The 25638-nt window shown below is 33.4% G+C and overlaps 3 protein-coding genes across 4 annotated transcripts; 2 read left to right on the forward strand and 1 right to left on the reverse strand.

The window, feature by feature from the left end:
• Positions 1-5820: 5820 nt before the first annotated feature.
• On the forward strand, positions 5821-13743 carry LOC133173312 (sushi, von Willebrand factor type A, EGF and pentraxin domain-containing protein 1-like). 2 transcript variants are annotated; one of them, XM_061308299.1, is made up of 5 exons: positions 5821-5888; positions 6040-6477; positions 6680-6853; positions 7380-7556; positions 12894-13743. In XM_061308299.1, the coding sequence occupies exons 1-5, from the start codon at positions 5834-5836 to the stop codon at positions 13166-13168; spliced, it is 1119 nt and encodes a 372-aa protein (XP_061164283.1). In that variant the 5' UTR covers positions 5821-5833; the 3' UTR covers positions 13169-13743. The 2 variants fall into 2 exon arrangements, with proteins under 2 accessions (XP_061164283.1, XP_061164284.1); XM_061308300.1 differs by having other exon boundaries at positions 6040-6252.
• A 1904-nt stretch (positions 13744-15647) lies between these two features.
• Positions 15648-19323, reverse strand: LOC133173891 (tetraspanin-1-like). Its single transcript, XM_061308958.1, has 7 exons — positions 19273-19323; positions 17694-17975; positions 17415-17489; positions 16508-16612; positions 16170-16349; positions 15997-16080; positions 15648-15902 (listed from the first exon to the last, which is right to left on the reverse strand). Exons 1-7 carry the CDS (start codon positions 19321-19323, stop codon positions 15759-15761), a joined length of 921 nt encoding a protein of 306 aa, XP_061164942.1. The 3' UTR covers positions 15648-15758.
• A 62-nt stretch (positions 19324-19385) lies between these two features.
• LOC133173433 (tetraspanin-1-like) lies at positions 19386-25347 on the forward strand. Its single transcript, XM_061308416.1, has 7 exons — positions 19386-19439; positions 19665-19940; positions 20152-20229; positions 20440-20547; positions 24352-24531; positions 24619-24702; positions 25046-25347. Exons 1-7 carry the CDS (start codon positions 19386-19388, stop codon positions 25130-25132), a joined length of 867 nt encoding a protein of 288 aa, XP_061164400.1. The 3' UTR covers positions 25133-25347.
• Positions 25348-25638: the final 291 nt, after the last annotated feature.

The following is a 25638-nucleotide window of genomic DNA, read 5'->3' on the forward strand; positions in this document are numbered from 1 at the left end:
CTAACAGGTACTAGATTATGAAGCTTTCTACGTAAACCTCTAACAGGTACCAGGATATAAAGGTTCATTCCTCTTACAGGTTCAAGATATGAAACTACCCACCTCTAATATGCAGGTTTCAGATTATAATGTACCTACCTCTTACAGGTACCAGATTATGAAGCTACCTACCTTTAACAGGTACCAGATTATGAAGCTACTTTCCTCTAACAGGTACCGGATTATAATGCGCCTACCTCTAACAGATATAAGATTATGGAATCCTTACCTCTAACAAGTACCATATTATGAAACACCTTATATCAATTAAGAACCATAATAGAGATGAATGAGGTTACTTTTAACAGGTACCACATTAAGGACATTGGCAAGTCAGGGTTTTCCGGAGAAAAAAGGTTTAATACATGGGTTTTTTCACTTATAAAATAGTGATTGAGAGTGATCTCCCGTGTAGAATTCTCTAAGCGGTGAAAACCAATGAAACATATGTTACAGAGGTAAACAAAAGCACGTGTACTTCCTTCAACGGGTAGAATCATCTATACAGCAAGAAAGAAAAGTAGTAATGGCTTTTTTGTACATTGTATTTAGGGACAAAGAGCCAACAGGTCGTCATTTACCATAGTTAATATGCTCAGTATGCTGGGAAGGTAAAAGATGTGACATATGCTGAAAGGTAGGTCGACCATGCCGACTGAGAACAGTTCTTAGGTCATGTGAAGGAATCAGCATTTAGTAACTACGAATAAAAGTTAAAAATTAATCCATGCCAATATTTTTGTGACAATGTGTTTCAATCATTTCAGTCAATTACATGATAAAAACAATCAACCAGTCTCGAGACCAATTTTAGCTGTTAAGGGACGCAACTCAAAAATGATGATCGATGCCGGTATATCAATGTCTTGTTTCTATATATACATTTTCAGTCAAAATACCTAGAAGTCATAGGAAATGAAGATACAATAATGTATATAATACAAAAACTGTACGAAATAAATGGGTTTTGAAGAAATATTATGGTAAAAAATTATGTAGGTCCCTTTTATCAACCTTTTTACATAGGAAATTCATTAAGAATTGTAAAAACACTAATTTGACAAAATCTAAAAAAGAATGTTGGATTGGTAGGTAAAACAATCCAGAATATAGCCTGTTTTGTACATTTAAACCTACTCAAAAGATCTTGAAAAATTCTATACAATAACCAGGAACCTTGCCAATGTCCTTAAAAATTTTAGGAAATGATTATGTCTATATTACAGATAGGAATTGAGCAAATGATTCCTTCAACATTACAGAGAACAACTAAGTACTTGTCAGCGACAGAAAATAAAATCATTTAACCTTCGTAGAGTCGCTAAAATATGGCTATGACAATTATTAACCATTTCTTATGCTTGTAACTGTTGTTTAAACATTAGAGTTTGTGATAAACACGCAGTTTTAGAATCGATTTTGATAATAAATTAAACTTATAAAGACTTAAATTCAATTTTTTTGTATGACATTACATTTTTTGCTGCATGTATCAAATTCGATTTTTTTTTGTATTACATTACATTTTTTGCTGCATGTATTCATAAACATATGTATATGTGTGGCACTTGAATCTATAATTTCTTAATCGTTGATGCAAGGATCGACTTTCATATTTCACAGGTTTATCCTTTCTTTGGGTATACCAACATTTTGACCTCCTGACCCTGACGTTTGATTTGCATTTAAGAATCTTTAACCTTCGCCATAGAATGCCATACGGGGACATCAGTGTTTTACAAACACATTTTGTTGAAAAGAATATATGATCGATGGCATGACTTTGGCATAATTAAGAAATAAAAAGGTAAAATGTAAGACGAAAAAGCACAAACTATTTAGAAAAAAGGATAAAAGAACTGTAAATCACTTTTTATTGGCAAGAACTTTATTTTCGTATAATTACGCGAGTCAATCTGCTCGCCAATATTTTACTCTGCTATATATTTTTCTCTATATAGATTAAACATAGCAATAACCAGAATTCCTGAACATTTTGTCTCGCTTATAAATACCAAATAACCATCTCGCGAAAATACGGTGTAGAGAAAATTTGGTGATCTACAGTATCAAAAAAGTACATGCGTAATTACAAGAAGAAAATTGTAATACAAGAGACACCCAGTTTATTTTGTTATAAGTTTAATTATTATCAAAATCAAATTTCACAATTATGTTTTTCACAGGAAAGTTAAAACAACAGTTCCAAGTTTAGAAACTGGTTATTAACTGTCAAATCATGTTTATGCTACTGTTCGAGAACTATAGGATTTCCTTATCTTTCTCTGACATATTCTCAATTACTATCTGTAATGTTGAAAGAATCACTTTCAAAAACTTGAAATACTTTTTATTGCGGTACCTTTTAGAAATAATCTCAATGATTTCTATTATGGTTCTTGATACAGTTAGGTGCTTTTCTTAATCTAGTATCTTTAGAGGTTGCACGCATCGTAATCTAGTACCTGTAAGAGATAGGTGCATTAGAACCTGGTACCTGTTGGAGGTAGGTAGCTTCATAACCTTGTACCTATAACAGGTACCTTGATAGTTTGATACCTTTTAGTGGTAAGTCGCTTGATTATGCGAACCCTGTTTAAGGTAATCTACAGCTTGCTAAAGAAGGTTGCTTTAAAATCTGCTACATGTTAGAGGTAGGTGGATTATAATCCTGTACCTGTTAGAGATGGTTTATTTCATAATTTTGTTCCCGTCTGAGGTAGGTATCATCATAATCTGGCACCTGCTAAAGGAAGGTATCTTCACAATCTAATAACAGTTAGAAGTACGTAGCTTTATAATCTGGTACATGTTGAAGAGGGTAGTTTCATACTCTTGTACCTGTTAGATTTTGGTAGATTCATATTCTGGAAGGTGTCAGAGGTATAAGTCGCTTGATAACCTGATACCTATTAGAGATAAGAAGATTCATATTCTTGGATCTGTTACGATAGAGTCACTTGAATATCTGGCACCTGTTGGTGGTAGGTCGCTTGATAATCCGGTACCTGTTGGTGGTAGGTCGCTTAGTAATCTGGCACCTATTTAATGTAGGCTGCTAGAAGCAGGTTCGTTTAAAATCTAGTACCTTTTACACGAAGGGTTGCTTTAACCTCTGCTGTTAGAGTTAAGAGGATTACTGTATAAGCAGAAATTATGATTCAATTCAAAATTCAAGGATTCAGTTTTGGCATTTTAGCGAGGGTGTCGAGATGGCTAAAATTAAATATCGCTAACAATATAATCCGCATTAGAGGTTACTGTTATCTTTCGGTGCACCATATAATCTCTAAAATTACTTCTCGCTAAATTGAATACTTATTTTAGGACAAATCACTGAAGCTGCGTCTCGTTAAAAATTCCACTTATACGGTAGGGTGATTCATATTTTTTTCCTGTCAGAGATAGGTAGCTACATAAACTGACACCTGTTAAAGGAAGGTAGTTTTATGATCTAATACCTGTTATAGGTAGGGAGCTCCATAATTTCGAACCTGTTAGAGGTAGGTAGCTTCATACCCGGTATTCTGCTAGCTGTTAGAGATAGGTGCATTGTAATCTGGTACCTGTTAGAGGTGAATACATGTAGCTTCATAATCTGTTCCAGTACTTGAAGGGCCTGTGTGCCACTCTTTTAATGTCTATATATGGTGCTGTACACCTCTTGTAAAACAAATTTGAATGAAAAAAATATCAAGCATATATTTTTAGAATTTTTTGTATATATTTCTTTGAATAATACAAGAATTTTCATCAATTGATATCTTTTCAAAACCCCTCGTAATGCATGCTGATTTTTTTGTCTGAAACATCTAATGGTACTTTAATTTTAATTTAAGAATATCTTGAAAAATTATCAGTAGGTTAGGTACGTCGCTTATGTCCTTAAGATACTTTCTGGAGTTTTGTTGGTTTAAAATCTTATTCCTTTTACGGGTAGGGAGCTTTAAAATCTGCTATCAGTTGGTGGAAATTGGATTTTAATCTGGTACATATTAATGAGAGGATATATCATAATTTTGTCCCTGTCAGAGATAGGCTGCTTCATAATCTGGCACCTATAAGAGATGGGTAGCTGTATATTCTGGCACCTATAATTGGTTCGTGGCTCCATAATCTGGCACCTATAAGAGTTAAGTAGCTTCATACTCGGTAATCTGGTACCTGTTAGAGGTAGATTGCTGCATAATCTGTCGTGTATGGTGTAGGTTGTTTCATAATCTGGTACCTGAAAAAGATAGGTAGCTTCATAATCTAGTACCTATTAGCTGTGGGTTGTTTGATAATCTGGAACCTGTTGAAGAAAGGCTTCTGCTTGCTTTAAAAGGCTGGTTTGAAAACTGGTACCTGTTACAGGTTGGGTTGCTTTAAAATCTGCTACCTCTTAGGCCGCTTGATTATATCTGGTACAAGTAAGCATGTAGCTTCATTATCTGGTACCTGTTACAGATAGGAATAGCTTCATAATCTGCTACTTGTTAGAGGGTGGTCGCTTGGAAATCTGGTACCTGTTAGAGAAAGATAACTACACAAACTGGTACCTGCTACAGGTAGGGTGTATGACCCCACTGTCCTTGCCTTTGTTGTCCCCCACTTTCCCTGAAAATGGAGGATATTATTTGGGTCTGTCTGTTCGTCCGTCCGTTTGTATTTCTGTCTGTGTACAACACTTTCTTTTCCAGACGATATCTCGAGAAAGTCTTTGAGCTTTTACAATAAAGGATTTCCATAGCTGTTTATTTTTAGGTCAAAAGGTCAAAGGTCAATTTCATAAACTCATAAATTCTGTCTGTTTTAACACTTTCGTTTCCGGGCGATATCTGATGAAGCTTTTGAGCTCATGCAATGAAATTTTATAACATAACTCACTATGGCCCCGCCCGCCCCTCTCAAAGTATCCCGTCCCGTTGTTTTTTTTTATTTTGGTTAATTTTTTTTTTATCAAAAGTCAATGGAAAATTCGTCGGCATCGATCATGCTCAAAGTTTAAGCGTTACTACCCTTTTGTATTTAAAGTCGCGTGGCGCTATTTTTAGCACAGGAGCATATGGTCAGTTATTATATATAACAACGGGGCGGGACACTTTTTGAGGGAGTTATGGTATTAAATTTCATTGCATAAGCTCAAAAGCTTCTCGAGACATCGCCTAGAAAGGAAAGTTTTAAAACAGACAGAATTTATGAATTCATGGCCTTGACCTTTGACCTTTTGACTTCAAAATCAACAATAGTCTTCTCTGGCCCATAGGGAGTTGTTATAGAAGTTAAAATTTTATAAAATTTCATTGCAAAAGCTCAAAGGCTTCTTGAGATATCGTGCGGAAACGAAAGTGTTACAGATTGACAAACAGACGGACTGACGGACAGACAAACCCAAATTAGTATACCCTACTTTCAGTGAAAGCAGGGGACAAAAATTTACCAACATAGAAACATGTATGCAGTAAAAATACGATAGAAGATACACAAACAAAAAAAATGCAAAACTATCAATGTCTTCAAACCCACCCATCCCTTTTCTTTACATTTTGATTCTTGTTCCGCAACATGAAAGGTGTAACATCCTCCTCTCTGAGTAATTAGACCACACAATCCAAGATATGCCAACTGAATCTCGATAGCTTCGTTAGCAGAAATTGCCGGTCTTCATATCTTGTCTCTTGAAACCAGCATATACTTGAACATTCTCCTATCAGTTTATATTTGATTTTGGCCATTTTATTCCGCAAATAACACTATCTATTATTTCTTTACACATAACTCAATTTCACTTTCAGACAGTTCGCCTAGAGTGATGAAAGTTGAAATATACCGAACGGTGATTTTTGTCCTTCTACCACAAATAAGAGGTAAAATAAGTATGTTGTCTAAATAAGGCTAGTTTCTGCTATATTAAGCATTTGCAGCCAGAGCTAATTGTATTTTTGTATATTCGTTTCATTGCTGTCTGAGGGATCTGAGAAATTTAATGGCGGTAATATTCTTTTCTCGTCATTTAAGCTGTGGACATTGAGGTTTCGACGGCGGATAATAGGAAATATGTGAAGCTGAGTACGCATTGCATTGTTGCTGCAGGCAGATCGTTCTACACATTCCAGGTCAAGGCAAAGAACGACGCACATATTGCCTTAATGAGCGAAGACGATGACGCACGCCCTCTGTATGAGATTGTTATTGGAGGCTGGGGAAATAAAAAGTCATGTATCCGAACAGGTAAACAGCTTCCATGCTTGAGTACCTATCAACAAACAGTACTAAGTCAAACTGCCTATAGGTTATTTTGGGTGTCTTGGATTGGAGGATACATCGTAGTTGGTGAAGGGGATGTCGTTAATAAGAACGTATTTATGAGCTACCATCACTCAAATCCGTATCATGTTAATTTCTTTGCTGTGATGACTGGATGGAGTTCTAGTGGACAATGGAAATTCAGCAACGGTATAAAATCAAAACATAATAATAAAAATTGAGCCAGAAAAATGATTTCTTTTATCTGTTTCAACAGAATATGTATACTACTAAAAAGTACCATGCAAATGAAATGATTTAATTAGTTATAAATACTATTCTACGTTTGTTAAAAAAAAGTGTAGCATTATTAAGCAACTACAATTTATATATTCACCAATGAATTGGAAAGACGTGAGGTGCACTCTGCAAGCCTTCAACAATACCAGAATAGTAGAGAACTACACGGACTGCGTTGGAACCACGACGTACGAGTGTGACAGCGGTTATTTTCTCCACAGTGGAAACTTACAACGCACCTGCTTCTCCAACAGGACGTGGTCAGGGGAACCTCCTTATTGTAAACGTAAGAATTTATGTGAAAAAAAAAGAATTATAAAGTTTCTATGCACAGGTTGTATTTATAAGAAGACTTTGTCTTGTCATAAATTTTGAATTTAAATTTTAACAAATGTAAATTTTGTATTAACTGCCACATAGTAAATTCAAAATTTGCAGCAGGACACACTGATAATGTCCCGTTTATCAATAAGCAACATGCCTTGCAAGCAAAATAAGTTATCCGTCCGCGTGACACACATTGAGCATATGTTTTATAGATAGTTAAATTTATCGAACAATACGTGTACAGATCAATAACATGTAAAATTTAATGGATTTATTTAAAAGAATCTGAGAGATAATAGTCACACAAAAAATAATAATAATTTACTGTTCGAAAGTGTAGCATCCATTTAAAGATTGGTTAAAATCACTTGGAGCAATTGCACTGCATTTTTGAAAATTATATCCGTCTTTAATGAAGTGTATCAATTATTTTATTTGATTTCCTGTATTATTAAACATGAATGAAATTGAGTTTTCATCTCTAGAAATTTCATGTCCACAAATTTCATCGACGGTCTCTTATGCAATCCAACACCAAGATACAGATATTGGAGGAAACGTCACTGCCGTCTGCTCTGATAACTTTCGTCACTCATCCGGTCACCTGACCAGAGAGTGTACCTCTAATGGGTCGTGGGATGGCGAGGAACCTGTTTGCTTACGTAAGTCTTTTAAAATTTGTGGGTATAATTCTGTCGTTTATTAATTTTCAATCTAAAATTGAAAATGAGCACGTTATAATTTGTCATGTGTTCATTTTCAACTTCACCGTTCACGGTAGCTCAGTTGGTAGAGCGCTCGCTCCGTGCTCGGAAGGTCGTGAGTTCGAATCTCGACCGCGACTGACCTAAGTCGATAAAAAATAGGTAGCAACTGTTCCTTCGCCATGCGCTCGGCACTTTGAAGTGAAAGTTGCGGGTCCTCCGGATGTGACCTTAAAAACCGAGGCCCCGTGTCACGGTAGGCTTTGGCACGATAAAGATCCATCACTGTTCAATGGCCCTGAGTCACGAGTAAAGGTCAAAATTTGAAGCCCTTCACCGGTATATGGTGACGTTTCTATATGAGTGAAAAATTCTCGAATGGGACGTAAAACAACATACAATCAATCAATCATTTACAACTTCAGACTGAAAATTAATTAACGACAATTCTATCCAGTGACTTTAGTTTTTAGGTTAAACTTATTCTTACATAAGGCTTGTTAAACAGCATAGACTCAAGATATTTGATTATTTATAGATATCTACATATGCCTTAAGAATGCTTTTAAATTATTAGAGTATTTGTGTAAATATATGTTATCAACATATAGGGCTACTCAAAATTTCCTCTGTATGTATCTCTTCAACCTGAGGTAGCACCGTTCACGGTAGCTCAGTCGGTAGAGCGCTCGCTCCGTGATCGGGAGGTCGTGAGTTCGAATCTCGGCCGCGACAGACCCAAGTCGATAAAATGGGTAGCAACTGTTCCTTCGCCATGCGCTCGGCACTTTGAAGTGAAAGTTGCGGGTCTTTCGGATGAGACCTTAAAAACCGAGGCCCCGTGTCACGGCAGGCGTTGGCACGATAAAGATCCCTCACTGCTCAATGGCCCTGAGTGCCGAGTAAAGGTCAAAATTTGAAGCCCTTCACCGGTATATGGTGACGTCTCTATATGAGTGAAAAATTCTCGAATGGGACGTAAACAACGTACAATCAATCAATCAATCAACCTGAGGTAGCAGAGGATAGTTTCGGATAAAGAAAGGGTAAAAAATTAGGGAAAAAATAGAGAAATACATATTTTAGGTGATTTTATCGCTAGAATATTGTATGCGTGCATTTAAATTGAAGTGGGGGCCTTATATATTTTATTGATATATGACACTATAGTGTCACAACTAATACTCATAGGATACTTCGTTTTTTAGCGGCCTTACAGGACAAAATTTTTAATATAAAAATGGTGAAAAGTTGACTTGAAACTTCAGATAAAAAGAACTGAATGTACTCTCTGGGGACTGATTTATATTGGGGAAACAAAGTATTCACTCAATAAGAGAATGCCGGAGCAAAGGTTTGAAATAAATAATGGGGCCATCTCCATCTTTATAATAATTTCAATTCACTTGGCCACTCTCTTCTTTCAATGAGGATAAGAGTTATGATAAATCATCCAACTAATAGTCCAACTTTAAGTAGACGGTGAGAAGAATACTGGATCAAGAAACTGGGAATGGCCTCTCCGTATGGATATAACGACCACATAAATAATGTAGGGAATCTTTCAAACCCACAATGTGCCAATGTGGATGTGATAGAACTTTTTAACAGTACACCTAGATGTGGGTGTAGTAATGGACATCGATCATACAATAGACCAAATATTACATGATGTCACTTTTGCCTTGCGTCAATAAATAATTAGGTCTTCAACACATTCGCACTAAACTTTAATCGGTTCCCTTAAAATTTTGAATGGACTATTTGAAGAAGCTAAAGCAAGTCCATACTCAGATTATTCAACTGCAGAAAACAAGCTAGTGTTTGCGATTATGGACGTTGCTAAGCACATGCTCTTTAAGCTACCATGTGTGTCAGAAGATACCGTCGATTCCTTATCTTAAATTTGCCAACAAAGAAATAGATGCTACGAACATTAGTAACATTCTTAATCATAAAAAGGTTCAGTCTTGCATTCTAACATATTTCAAGTTGAAGTCATCACCCTGTATTCCCTACAGATCTTCCAAAACTGTTGCTTCCAAACCTTTATTATAAACGATCCTTAAAGTAAGTAAGATCAGAGTGCATTCGGAAAGATCACAAATAATGGACATATGGAAATATAAAAGTTCTGTGTGTCTCTTCTGGTGCAAATGATATGGCCAACGTTAAGATTTTTAAAAGAAGGCCAAACTTCAAGGTCAATGTAATAACACATAATAATATATTTGAAAGGTTTTATCACGGGTAATGCACATGAAAATATATAAAAGTCCTCTGTCTCTTCATGTGCTTAAGCCAGGCCCGTACAACGCAGGGAGCAGGGGAGCGCCCCCCCCCCCTTTTTCTGAGTATTGTATTTTGCTATATAGTAAATTTTCCTTTAGATTCTAGTTGAACCCCCCTTTTTTTAAGTCTTAAGGTCGGGCACTGGCAAATTCCAGGATATGGACTGTAATTTTTTTTTTGCTTGTCAGATTTGGGGGGGGGGGGGGGGAGAGTCGCCCCCCCCCCCCAACTTTTGAAACCGTTGCTACGGGCCTGAATATTGAGAAAAAACAATCAAGTCATTTATTATAATATAGTGATGAATGACTGTTGAATCAGAGATTTTATGCATATATAATTAATTCTGGTTATAACGCGGTATTTGATTGAATAAAAAATTTACTTTATATCGTATAAATTGGGTTGCCTACGTCACTGGGACTTGCGTCAAAAACGTATCGATCACTCTGCATGACGTTACATTTAAATTTTGTACATCTTGAAGTCATTTTTAAAGGCAATCATCTTCACACTTAATGAATGAAAATTGAATTACATATAAGGAATGATACGGTTTAAAATGGGGTGGAACAGTTTAGGCTTCTTTATAAACCGGTTTATAAAGCTTAAACTGCCCACCCAGTTTATATTGTATAAATTGGGTAGCTATTATATTCATTCCTTAAATACATGGAGTATAAAATGAATTTGTTAAGGAACATCCATGCATATTTCGGTTAGAAAACTAAAGTAAATTTTCTGTAACTGCACTTATATATATTAAATAATGCCCAAAAAATTATAATACACATCTTTACAATCATCTCACAAAGCAACTGAGCAAAATTTAGTAATTACTTTGTTTTTATGCTTTTAAATTACTGAGATGGATAGCATTTCAGAACTTTTTTAATCAGCAAGATATGTTACGCGATCTTTTGATTTAATATGAAAAATACAGCAACCATCTTGTCCCCCATGTCACCCCAAATAATATAGCCTGTGTCATCACCCCAGATAATATAGCCTGTGTCATCACCCCAGATAATATAGCCTGTGTCATCACCCCAGATAATATAGCCTGTGTCATCACCCCAAATAATATAGCCTGTGTCATCACCCCAGATAATATAGCCTGTGTCATCACCCCAGATAATATAGCCTGTGTCATCACCCCAGATAATATAGCCTGTGTCATCACCCCAGATAATATAGCCTGTGTCATAAAATGTGAAGATAACGAACAGTGATCGGTTTTTAAAGTCCATTTAAACAATACAAATTATCAAAGCCAAAACGGGTTTGATGATTGATCAAACCCGTTGATGGCACCTGATCCAACAATGGGATCAGGTGCCATGGAAAAGTGAACATCCCATGTTGACCGTTCACACCAACCGTGTGCTCCTTGTCCTCATCGGGTCCACGGAAAGTTCGAAGACAATTAACTCAATCTGCAAATAATTACATAACAATTTGTATGAAAGACCTCTGTCAACATTTGACCGAACGGCAGTTTGTGTTTGCAAAGTTAAAAAGGTCATTGTATCGACCTTAGAATGTTTTAAATATTGGCTTCAAACCTTAATATCCTTGTATCATCAAGTTATTTGTCAATAGCCTGCCTCATTTTAAAAATTGTTCGTTCATAGAAAATGACCTTGCGTACTGAATCAACAGGCTTTTCTTTAACTGAACGATGTATACATTTAAAGCCCCTTCCCTACATTCTGAAAGAGATTAAATAAAACTTTATTCTATTTTCGAGTTTGTTTTGTTTGTTTAGTACTTAGGGTTGCATGCATGATTGATTGATTGTATGTTGTTTTATATCCCATTCGTTTTTTTTTCTCATGTAGAGACGTCACCATATACCGGTGAAGGGCTTGAAATTCAGACCTTAATTCGGCACTCGAAGCCATTGAGCATTGAGGGATCTCTATCGTGCCAACGCCTGCCGTGACATGGAACCTCGGTTTTTCAAGGTCTCATCCGAATGATCCGCAACTTTCACTCCAAAGTGCCTAGCGCTTGGCGAAGAAACAGTTACTACCTTTATATAGCAAGCGCTCTACCGACTGAGCTTTTGTGACGGCGGGTTGCATGGTTGAAACTACTAATTAAAATCAATAATAAAATACGTCATAAACCTCGGGGCACTAGTGCTTGTGTTTGATAATAGAATCAATGCAGTAACAGATGCAAAAAGTTTGAGAGCTACAAAGATGGCATCGCCAATATTCGGGTTTTCGTGTGTTTGTAAACCCTGAATCTTACGAAGTTTATGGGAATTGCAGAAACATTCCATCTTTTGTGTTAAATAGGTTTGAAGATTAAAAAAAAAAGGGAACCGCACTCAAGATCAAATCACAAATATTTTTAATTAAAAAAAATAAAAAGATGTAAATGTATATAACTATACTAATTCATAAACAGTGCAAAGAAATACCTCACACGCTACTAAAATTATTCCATAATTAACACTCTCTAGCACCATCTAAATCAGATTATAACTGTTCTTTTTTGCACGCAATGTAGCGTCAATTCAGTGAACGACTGTTGGTATTGCATCGATGATCGTTCGTTTTGCAATCGAGTCTGTTGATTTTATTTTGTTTTAAAAATACTTAACAAATAGTGTGTTTCATTTATATAATTTTGCTTTATTTAGATGATTAAGAGAATTCTGCCTTACGCTTCTTGACATATTTTATCTAATATTCATATCATGCATCAATAAACAGTTTATCATTTTAAGCTCTGGTGCATCTTATTTGGAACCAAAACATTTTCTCCCCAGTTTCTCTTTACGTTTTCTATCTTACGTTAAAGAAATGAGAAATAAACAACTGTACTTGTTTTCCTTTTGGGAAAAAAAAGTAAGTGTTTCAGGTAAATCAATTAAAAGGAAAAAGATAATCAGTACTTGTTTTCCTTTTGGGAAAAAAAGTAAGTGTTTCAGGTAAATCAATTAAAAGGAAAAAGATAATCAGTTCATGATTTACTCGAATCTGTTTTCAATAGGTTGCAGGTGCCCGTGTTCATTGATTGGTCAGCAGGGGTTCAACTCTTCAAGTGAACTAGAACAAAGACTTAAACAGTTGAAAAGGGAACTAGAGATCGCTAAAAACTCCACAAGTTCCTTTTATCGAAAGAGGAACTGTGCTTTGGACAATCGACTTTCGTCCGCCAGCCTTGGATATTTGTGTGGCTATGGTGTAATTATTTCCATTGCTGTATATTTGGTGATTCCAGATTTATCGATATTGTACAGACATTTTCGATTTGGAGCAGACTGAAATATTTCAACAACCATTTGTGCAAGATTATTTAATACACTTTTGTCGAAATATTCTCTTAGGTACTTAATTCTTCATGGTATCTTGTTGCATTTCTTCTACCCCGCCTACCCCTTTCCTAGCCTTTCCTGGCATACTCTAATACATATAAAGGCGTTCACATCTTATGAACCATTGTGGCTGCTAATCAATCGAAGAAAAAGTGTTGATATTCCATAAAGAACGGTGAAACACCAATCAAACCACAGTAAGTTATAACGTTTTCAAGATTGACGAACATTTAGATATTTAAGAACAATTAATCTGTTATGTAAGACATATGTATTTGTTTGTATTATTTTCTTCAACTTTAATTCAGAAAACATCGTCTTTATATCTATTCACAAATTAAAAAAAATAACACAAATTTTTATATGTATGGGTGTGGGTGTGCGTTCATTATACTGAACGAAAGACATTCTATGTTCTGCAATGATTTCTTAAGTCTTCTCTTAGGTCCATTATTTGTACACGTTTACATCTGTTTTTCTATGATTCAATAACACTTTTCCTGTAGTAAAAAAAACAGCCGGTTATATGTTTTGTTTTATATCCATGTTATACGTACATGTATCTTTAAAGCATCTAAATGTCTTTTACTCCTTGAGTCAAAGCAATAATACACCTTTGAATAATTTGCAACTACATACTTAAGTTTTAAATTCAGTATAAACTCAGTCCAAAAAGTTGTTGTCCTATCAGTTTTCGAAATGTAAATCATAAATAAACTTTCAGAAACCATAATTTTTATGTATTCAGCTAAAAATATTATTTTGAACCCAGAATCGCTAATATGATGAGTTTTTATTGCTTGCCAAATCCCAACATCATGAGACACCGATAGATCATGGATAACAAAATACTAAACAGAGAAGGGTTTCAGAGTAGCTACTCAGACATAATTTTATGACAGACAGATGAACAGTCGGACAGCTAGACAATATAAAAAATGAAACGTCTTTTCCCTTAGGGGAAACCTAATACAAATGTCCAAAATATTTTCATCTTTGGTGAATGTCTCGTAGTGAAGAGCTACCTTTAACCAAGGCTGTTCATACCAATTGTTAGGCCTTTGTTTTTATACTGAATTTGAGTACGGAATGTTTCGCTCACCTGATCAATACATAGGGCTTACGGCGGGTGTGACCGGTCAACAGGGGATACTTACTCCTCCTAGACATCTGATCCCACCTCAAGAATTTCCAGGGGACCCTGTTTTTTGCCTTGTTCACAGATTTGTATTGTTTAAAGAGTTTTTTGAGATCGATCACTGTTTGTTATCTTCACCTTTTTCATTATGCAAAGTAAAAATTGGTCTAGGTCATGTTGATCTAGAAAAGAACTAAAAAACATGTCACTTTTACTAATACAACGTGCGGACGCATAGGAAAGCCTCTGTTGAATTTAGCTTTTGTATATGACCCAAGAGGCAACAAAAACGACATCTCATCTCAGTGTCATTTAAGCAGATATCAAACGAAATATAAACACAAAATTTCGGCAGATTTATAATCAAAATCAAGATATGCAAAATTCAAAAACGATGACTTTTTGAAAAAGATAAGATTCCATTGAGACTCCGATGAATAAAGGAATTGCACACACTCAAAAAAATGTGTATGAACAATGATAAAATTTTGAGTGAAATAAAATAGGCTGCTCGTGTGGAAATAAAATAGATTCGTTCTTTCCCAAAAAAGTATGAAATTCAGATGTTGCTGGTTTCAATGCAACTCGAAATGGATATTATGTAGTATTTCAGAGACCATTAAAAATTAAAATAAAAACCTTTCTTAATGCATTTCATACTTTGAGGTGTTTATATTGAACTTGCCATTATTAAATCTGAATCAGATTCAATGAAAAAGAATTTCAAGGTTTATAATTAAAAAATAAGAAACAAGGATTCACAATGGAGACCCGTCAGGTTCTAAAGGCGTGGTAAGTCCATAAAAACCTGAAAACAACAGACTATAGTTTTGTCCTTTTACAGATATAATAGGTTACTCCACCCAAACAGATCATAGGGGTGTAAAAATACCTCGATAAATTGATGTATTGTATTGTGATGCAGAGGGCGTCGATATGGACATCGCAGCATAATGTGATTTTTAAAAAATACATTCTGGAAATATATAATGGACATGTTTTTTTTCCTTAAAAGTGGAGTATATGAGTAATCAAAATGGCAGGATATAATAATAATAATTTTAAAAAGTCAGATTTCTTTTTCCAGCAATTGAAAAGAAAATTTAAATCTTTAATTTTATTTAATCTTGTTTTTTTTTAAAATGCAAAAGATTATTTGAATAAATTTCTTTGAGAAAGACAATTTTTATTCCTTAAAATCAATAAATAATTATGGAGAAACCAGCAAATGTATAATCTTGATATATCATGATTTATTACGATATTTGTTTGAAATATGGTGATGCATCGTGATACTTTTTTCCCTCACGACATACAGTCCTACCAGATAATGGCAATTTGACAGATTTAAAAATTATTAACAAAATATCCTGTTTTTTTTTTAATTTTTAAAATCGTCAGTTTAAGTGCTTTTTTTCTCTGGTAGGGGGTCCATGGATTTAAGAGATGACATTCTTTTTTCTTTAAGCAGCTTCCTTTCAGCAGCCACTCGGTTCTTTTTCTTTGCTTCCATAAATACAAGTACAGCCAGAATGATCAAAACAAACTGAAATATTGGAAATTATGTGTCAGAATAATGCACACAAAGTGTAAAGACAATTGCACACAAGTTAATAAAGAAAAGCCTAGAGATTCCTTACCTGAATAGCAAATCCAATACAGTATGCAATTGCAATAAAATCTTCACTTCCAAAAGATGTATCCCAAACAATGTCAAAGCAGCCCTGTTTGTGAAAATGTACAGCATTACGTGGTTTTAAAAACGTTGACAACATGGTCATTTCAAAAAATTAAAACAATATGAGGAAAATACCGTTATTGCCGTGTTTCCGGTGGAAGTTTGTGTTGCACATGTCAGATTGTCAGATTTAGGTAAAGGATCACAGCACACAATTGGTGTCTTTAACGTGTATGCTGAAGTTGATGTGCTAACTATGCGTGTCCAGTTTGAACGTTCGAAGTCTTTGTAATTAATCAATCCACAACATTTATACTGCAATTTGAAATGTTTTGCAAAATATTAATTTTTAAATATGTATTAGGCACTTATTTGGTAATATAAAATCTGAAGCCTTTCATGGCATGTGAAACATGGAATAGAAAAAGAAATCCAATTTCATTCTTTGGACAATTTAATAATGGATAGTTTACCTTGACCATAACAAAATTCCAACCCAAAGTCTGAACGTTTTTCCCTGCCAGTCCCGTGTAATCCTTCAATGTCATCAGGACTATCCCTTTGATTGAATCAGTCACCTGTAAAAATGACTTCAGGTGTATTTGTTTTGATAAAATAATCACACTATTCAACAGATCTGGTAACAGAGCATTTGTATCTTTGAACTTAAGACGACAAAAATTGTTCACATCTTCTTGTTCTTTTAAGTTATGTTACTTTGGCATCTAAAATAGCACAGTATATGTATTTAGATTTATTGAATAAAATGTTTAATTGACCACATTGTCTAATGGGAATTTTAAAAAATACACTCTAGTAAAACTTTTTGCATGCTTAAATTTAATGTCAATTTATCGTCTTCTGGCTCATAGTTAGGATATACTAGTATACTATAAATCTACATGTAAAGATTCATAGTATGATAATATATTGTGTGTAAGTGTCTTACAAATTGTATCTGATTTGAACGTCTGCATTGTATTTGCCATATAAATGAAATATGATACATGTATATATGTGCGAACCCATCTGGACATTCCTAGCAAGAACAAAAGCAGTGAAACATTTTATCGAAAGTCCCATTCATGACGAGTTGTGCACGTGCTGCTTTCAGGGACATATTAATATAGAGCCATTGGCTGTAATCGAAGGCAACATCTCACCAAGAAGTAAAAAATCGGTTGTTTTACCACTCGATAAAATCAATGGAAATATTGGACTTTTATTTTTAGTACAGGTTGATCAAGGAAACTATTTTTGATTAAGATTTAACAGATTGTTACATAAACAATTATTACACAAAGAAGAATACATTTTTCACTTGAATTAATTTGATGTTTATAAAAATATTTTCAACTATTTATTTGGCATAAGACATACCAATTTTTCATCAGTGTAGACGATTATGACCAATATAAGCTCCACGGCAAGCAAGAAACTGGTCAGGAAAATGTACTGAAATGCAAACAATGTTATTCTTCATAAAATAATAATCACATATTTGAATTTATACAAATGTTTGGATATCTTCTTCTTCTGTCAAGTTATTTTGCATATTTTTAGATACATCAGTTGGAATAGGCATAGATATAAAATATATTCTTAGATTAATTTCTTAACTCGTATTTAGTGAGATATACTGTAATTAGTGAGACATACTGTAATTAGTGAGCACTTTGCTTTACAACATCCTCCACAGCATCCAAACATAGCCACGATCATAATCACTCCGCAGGAAACGGCCAGCATCAGGCCAATGTCGTAAAAAGCGCTGGAAAGCGACAGACCAGAGTACTGGTTCTCCGACCCCAGACCTGTGGCCACCAGGGTATCCTTGAGCAGTTTCATCACAGAGTTACTGTTAATCAGATGGTCAATCACACCTACATCTGGCAGAATAATCATGACCACGCCTACTCCTATAAATACTAAACATGTTGTCTGAAACGAAAATGAGATAAAAATGGGCAAAATTTTCTTTTATTAATGACTTAATTTTGCAATAAAAGATGTCAAATTGCCAACAAATTTAATTTTTCTTGCATCACTTGTGTCTCAAATAAAGGTCCACATCCTAAAAATGAATTATAGGAGAGAGCTTATATAGACGATGTCTGTTCTCCAAATCTTTTAGGTTTATAACATAATTACATAATAATATATCTAATAATATTTATTTCAATGGATTAAATTAAATCAAATTTCCAACAGGAAATGATATTGGGCAGCAGGTAAAAGTGTACCGGGTCCTGTAATTTATTTTTAGGTTGTGGACCTTAGAAGTAGAGTAGAGCAAGTCCTACTTGACTTATCTTACCCATTTCAAAATTTCTTAATGTATCTTTGAAATTCACAGCCTTTTAGTATATCAAATTATAGAGCATGATATTTTCGCTCATCTGATTATTTTGGCCCGTATTTTCATACAATACTTACGACAACTGTGCCGTTTATAAGAGTCAGGAAAAGGCGGGTAAAACAAGATAAATATCCCATCTTCAATGTCCTGAAAACATCAACATTATAGCTTAATCTGCATTCATAGGAATATATCACTTTTCCTTGCTAGGAGATTTTAAAGGTGTGTTATGTTTAAACCATGAAACTATATCCTCTTAACCAACTCTTTAGTTTTACATCAATTAAAATACTACAGTATTCTGTTATTTAATAAAAGAGTTCGTAATAAGAATATCATTTGTAATGAAAGATAAACTGAGACTTGTAATCATTTTTCCCCTTTTCCATTACGAAAAGTTTCATATACAAGTTACATGTATCACAGAATGAATTTCTCTTTTGAAAATAATGTACATTTTAAAAATAATTTAATGTACTTTAGCGTTTACTTCATTAAAAGAAACTAAAAATATATGTAAATAATGAAACACAAACCTGAGTTAAGTGTTCAGTCTGTGTAATTTGTGCTCTAGACAACTGGGAAGAGAGCCAAGTTCAGAAAGGTTACTCTTAAAGACAAAACGAAGAATTCTTTTGATTTTGATTGTATATTATTTTTTAGGAATAATTTTTATTTTTTGCAACCCTGAAAATTGTTATTTAGTAAATGATTATAAATTTCGATGTATAATTAATAATTTAAGCAGAATATTCCTAATAAATCAATTCATCTGATCATGACATGCAAATGTATCGTTTAAATTATTATGATATCGAGTATCCCTTTTTTAATACTCAAACAATTACAAGAGCCAGCATAAACACAAAGAAATTCTACCTTATTCAAAATGAATTTAAAAGGATTGACAATGACATCTCTGATTTCCATGTTTATCCACATATAACTGGTCAGATGATACGGACGTTAATCAGAAGACGTCAATAGAGAACATGGCCTGTCCTTATACTCATTTGTTTGTTGTTTGTACCAACACTGTATATGTGGTAAGATTTTGTTCTAGTAAAAATAACAAACTATAAATCCGCTAAAAACTAAGCATCTTTGCAAACTAGAACTGTTACTCATTATACCTATAATTAAGTTGAATGATTTCTTGAGAATTCTGCATTTAAACAATGCCAGAAGCTTTACCTTTCTTTGAGACTATTTTCTTTTAAAACCATTATTTTGTTCATTATTTCTTAATTATTTTTACTTCTCCTAAACAGATCCTTTTCCTAGTTCTGGTCGCTGTAGCTTTTACCGTACATTTCCTAAAGATCCCAAATGCCCTCGCCCTTTATAAGGGTTCAGTTATTACTGACATCAATGACGTCATACTAGCCACAGGTCTTGGGGACGCAGATTACTATGGTGATCGTGACCTGGTGTTGTTTTTGTCCAGTTTCCTGTTGGTGATCTTCATTGCTGGACTGGTGCTCTTAGTTGTAGCATTTACCGGCTGTTATGCCGGATGCTGCAAATATTCGGCTATCTCCAAACTGGTAAATCTGATTTCATTTTGTGAAAAATATCAAAAAGAATTTTAATTTTGAACTTGAAAAAAATTTCATTTAAACTGTCAGTATGAATTTGTGTAATTAATTTAAATTCTTAAAGTTATGAAAGCTTAAGATAAAGTATAGAGGTAAAATGTAACTTAAAGGAATTTATAGTACTGTGAATTGTTGAAAAATTCAGCCTCTTCCTTTAAAGTACGCAGTGGTCCTTATCCTAATGTTGGTTGTGGAGTTTATGCTGGTGATTGCCGTATATGGGTTCCCCAACAGTTTGGTAAGATGGTTAAATTAACTCGAAATCAAAAAACTTTAGCATCATACACTACAGATGAATGATATACAACAAAAAACGTGCATGTATTTCTCGAATAAAAACTTTACTCTTAAGTAATACTTTTTCATCAAATATGCACTCCCTTTAGTTACCCGAATGGTTGGTTAAAAATTACAAGTTAATACGTTTTTATGTTATGTTTTATAAAAGGTGATGGGTTCCATCAAATCAACGATGACATCATTTCTCACGTCAAGATACGAGGGACTTGTCGGAAACAGTACAGAAACATTTGGCTGGAACTTCATTATGTCCAAGGTTAACTTTATGATGATTGAGAGAGGTTTCATTTCAAACTACTTCTTATACACCTTCTCTTTTATAATGTTTAGACAGTTGTTGATCGTCGTCTCTCCTTATCACTTGTAATCATCAATTTCTCCGGGGTAAGAAAATCATTTTATTCCATTTTGCAAACTAATAAGCCAAGATAGAGAAAATTTCTTCAAAATTAAAATAAAAAATGTGTTTCTTTTTTCTTCTATATGTGGAAAAAATTTTCTCTATCTTGGCTTAGTTGGAGTTTCATCTTTTAAAATAAAATGCTCCTGAACACCTAACAGACAAAATGTATGTTCATAAGAGTACATGTAGTTGAGAAGCTACATAAGGAATTCACCCTCATATATATCGCAGTTATTTTATATAAGTCCTCTATATAAACCATTTCTTCCAGGCTCGGAGTGAATGGATATGTTGCTATAGTCTTTTGAAATTGCAAATCTTTTGAATTTTATTTAAATTTTATTCAAATTTTGTAGCTGAATCAGATTTAAAATGAATGCCAAGAAATTTTTAAGAAGCAGTTCTTAAGATTATGTAGTCAAAAATTTTAACAATTTCCGAGCCTTGAAAATAGGAAGAATGTTTATAACGCAAATCTATATTGAGTACCACAACTAAATTTAGAGTTGAACAAATTGTTTACATGTAAGTGAGGATTTGTGACAAGATATTATTTATCGTATGTTTTAATGAAGTAAATATTTCTTTCCAGGTTTGTAAACTTTATCATTTACTTAGTTTCTTTCATATTCCCTAAGGGGTTTATATAGTCTCTTCCTTCACGTTGCATGCTATTAATAATACTTTTCATATTTCATTAAAAAATCCATTCAAACACATTAACTACTTTTTTCGCGTAAATGTCAACAAAATAAGCATGAATAATTAAAAGAATGTTATTTAGGTAAAGTTTTTAAAATATTTAAATCAAAGTTAAGTATGAATTATATCTTTCTATTTGTTTTGAGAATAATCTAGCATAAGGGGTTATCAAAAGTTCGTGGACTAGCGCCACAAAATTAAAACCGCTTTAGGTACATCAATAAATTTTAAGACATTTGGTTACTACCTTCTTTTTCTATAAATAGAATAAACCATAAATCATAAGTTATATTTTTTTAAAATAAATTGTTAATGTTTTTGTAAGCAATGGTATATATGTCCAGGCGGCGCAACCTCAAATATGAGGTTTTTTTTTTATTTGGGTGTAACTGAGAAAAACCTCATTTGATATGAGCATTTGTCATAAAAAATTCCGTTAATTCAGGCATGTAGTACGAAACAATTTTTCCGTAAAATTTGAAATTTTTACCCCATTCTGTATCTTCAATGAAATTTTATCGTAAATTTTATATGGAGTGTCCAAACAATAAAGGGTTTGAAAATGACGTCAAAAAGTGGGAGGGTTTTCTTTTTCCAACATTCTATAAAGTTTTGCACCTGGAAAAACTGGTATAGACCTAGGGGATGTTTAAACGGGCTACAGAAAAATAAAATACATCCAAAAGTACTTGTTTTTAAATGCCCAAAAAGATTCAGAGAGATGAAAGATGCACAGTTAATGTTGATTTGTAGTCAGGGTGTCAAACGTCAGTCACGTCGAAATGTGTTGTAGAGATTGAACTCCAATCAGGTAAGTATTCTATCATAATCAAGTGAGAATCTTTTTCTATGTATAAATCCATTTACAATATTAGTATGCATTGAAAGCAGCTGTTCGTGACATGGTAAAGTCATGAAAACAAGACGGGTTTAAGTTCTTACTTAACTCCAGGGAATCTCATTAAGATAAGTGTATGAGGTAGAGAGAGCTGACATTGAGAAACAATGACGTTGTCGGAAGTCATGAAACTAGACGGCGACAGCGCCGGGTGATCATATAATGTTTTTTTTTTAAAATAATTTGCCAAATTTATCAACGTATCAAGCTAAAATTTTCAACATTTCTTAAACTTTTGTTGTTTTATGTTACTTATAAATTTTGCAAGCACAGACTACATACACATGTAGTATTGATTTTATCCCAGCCTGTCAGTCCACAAACTTTTTGATAACCCCTCGTAAACCCTTTCTCCCCTAATTGATTCACAAAGTTAAAGTTACATGCAACAAATTCTAAATCAGACGAACTAATAAATTTTATAATTTGGAATGGCTTGTGTTGTTAATCAGATTATTGCATTAGTATAAGCAGGAATATTCTTAATTAACACATGCTTTCATACTAACATATATACGTGTATTCAGATAGACATATATAATAAATTGTTTAGAATAATACTGAATAAATTTTGTTCCTTTTGTTCTCCTTGTAAAGCAAAGGGCGTAATCTTGCTTAAAATTACATGACAATGAATACTTTTTCATCTAATTAAAAAGATATTATTTCATCAAACCACGGCTTCTCGTCAGTGCCTGAACCTATGGCAAGCCCTTTTGCTATTTAGTCGGAAATAAGATATCTCTTAAAATTACAGAAATGCCTCTTATTTTAGAGAGATATCTCTTAAAAACAGAGATATCTCTCAACTTAAGAGATATCTGTCTAAGAAAGAGATATCTCTTTCACTTAGAGAGTGTACCAGTAATATATATAAAAAAAATTTATCTTACAGAATTTTACCTTACATAGGTACAGAAATCCAGAATGAAAATGTATGATTATAGAACTGGACATCTGTTCTTGTAAAGTATCATTGGGACTTAGGTTTCTGTAATGAACAATTCAGAAATAGCTATATTTGTTACAAACTCAAGAGACATGTACTATGTCAGAGAACAGGTCCTGTTTCCACGATATTGTTTAGGTATTTACTTAAAATACATATTATAATCTACACACATTGTAACGAAAAACACAATTTACACTTTCGCTTCTGTTAGGGCATATTATAGGTTCCTATATACATACAAAAATAAAACCTTAAAACAATCTGCATTATGTCAAATTCATATGCGGATGTCTAGATTTAGAACAGGTATGAATTTCTTCATTTCCTGATACTGAGTTCAAATCTGGGTCACAATAACGACCTACAGTTTTAACAAAGATAAAATCAAAGTTTCTATAAAGTAAAGCAAATTTCCAAGAGCATTCATCAGTTTTATTTTCTTGTTTGTATATGAAATGATCGGTGACAATGCTAATTCAATGCTCATAAATGCTGGTCTACGTCGTTATTTATTGGAGATACATAATGGAATAGCTTTATTTGTGGTTGATACCTTAACTGTAGGTTTACTGTTTTTGATTCTCAAAGCAAACTTCATGGAGACAGTTATTTTGTTTTAACTCAGATCGTCGCCATTAAATAACAGATTATTAGATTTATTTATCACCTGTTTAAGCGGAAATTCATAATTTATTGAAGACATTTACCCCTCATGATTGTCAGGAAAGGGAGACTTAATAATAAAATTATGGTTGTTAGATAAAATGTTTACCATGTTTAATTCATGAATGTTATTATTACTTCGTGGTTGCTAATTTGCGAGCATAATCTAAAACTTATTAACTTAAATTTAAAGATGCACATGTATTTGACGAAGCAGTCTTAAACCGCATGTGATCTCATTTACCTAAAAAAAACAACATGCAAAGCAAGTAATAACAAAATAAAACAAAAAGGCAACCTGAAGTGTGAAATAGACATATACCTATTAACATCAATGATATCTATCAGTATAATGTTTTCAGAAAGGTTGGAAATGTTAGAAACTTCCCAGCTATTTTCCGTTCAGTAAAATGGTATACAGTTGTCTTGCATTTCATTTTAGTATCAATGTTGTGGTGTTTATGGATACAATGATTTCAAGGGGACAAATCATTGGAAGTCTAATGTTGTCGCCAAGGGAAATCTATATACATTGAAAATCCCAATTGTGTGTTGTGATCAACTTCCTACTTCCGGGAATTTGACATGCGCAGAAGCTACCACCGGAATCAATGCAAATAAGGTACAAAAGAGAATGAAACACAATAATATAGCATATTTGTGAGCATCGCAAGTAGTTAACATAGGTTAAAAATATTTTCTTTCACAGGGATGCTTTGAAGAGTTATGGAACGTGTCTTTGGGAAGCCCCCCAGTTGCTATTCTGGCCCTAGGAGTGGGGTTGATTTTACAAGTGAGTGTAAATATTTGCAGTCATCAGTATTCTTAAATTTCTTGGTAGTATTTTTTTTCAGCAGAACTGTAGGTGAAAGCTAAGATATATTCTTTTTGATCAAGCAAAGTAAAATGAATACAGAATTATTTCATATATTTAGTTAATTATTTATATAAAATTAGCTGGAACAGGAAACCAATTTTCTTTGGTACATGTACTCAATTACATCCTTTCTTTGACATTTTATAATGGTGCTTATTCTCTGTTTTCCGCTCATCCTTAAAATAAAATGATAAATAAGGTTTTCCTTTTAAGGCCCTTTGTCTTTCCATTAAATGGAATACAAACAATTATTTTTCAGCTTTCACTAATTTTTGCTGCGTTTAATTTATCGGACAAAGACAAGAAGGGAAGAGTTGAACCACACCTTGACAAGTGGAACAAGTAGTGACATATTGACTGAATGTCATTGATTGATCCATACAGCATGAAAAAAAAAGGAATTGTATTAGTTTTGTTATTGTTAAAGTTTTGATGAATATTGAAATTGTTTGTTGTAAGTTATTATAGTTTATAAATTATACTTTGTTTTTATCAAAACACAGGACGAGTGTTTTGATGACTTGGTTGTTACATATGAGAAAATAAACTTGCGTATTCTAATAGTCTTGTGGTGAAAACTCCATGTATTACCCCAGAATACAAATCTAATATCCAGAGAGAGGAAAGACTTTTAGGATAAAGCAATTTCAGTCAAAATCAATAAAGTGTAAGTAAGATGCTTAGATTAAGTTAAACGGCAAAAAAAAAAAAAAAAAAAAAAAAAAAAAAAAAAAAAAAAAAAAAAAAAAAAATATATATATATATATATATATATATATATATATATATATATATATATATATATATATATATATATATATATAACACTTTTTCTAACTAATTTGTAACTCA

This window comes from Saccostrea echinata, unplaced genomic scaffold, assembly GCF_033153115.1.
Source record: "Saccostrea echinata isolate AGI-Se365-2 ecotype Australia unplaced genomic scaffold, CSIRO_AGI_Sech_v1 ptg000056l, whole genome shotgun sequence".
Classification (NCBI taxonomy): Eukaryota; Metazoa; Mollusca; class Bivalvia; order Ostreida; family Ostreidae; genus Saccostrea; species Saccostrea echinata.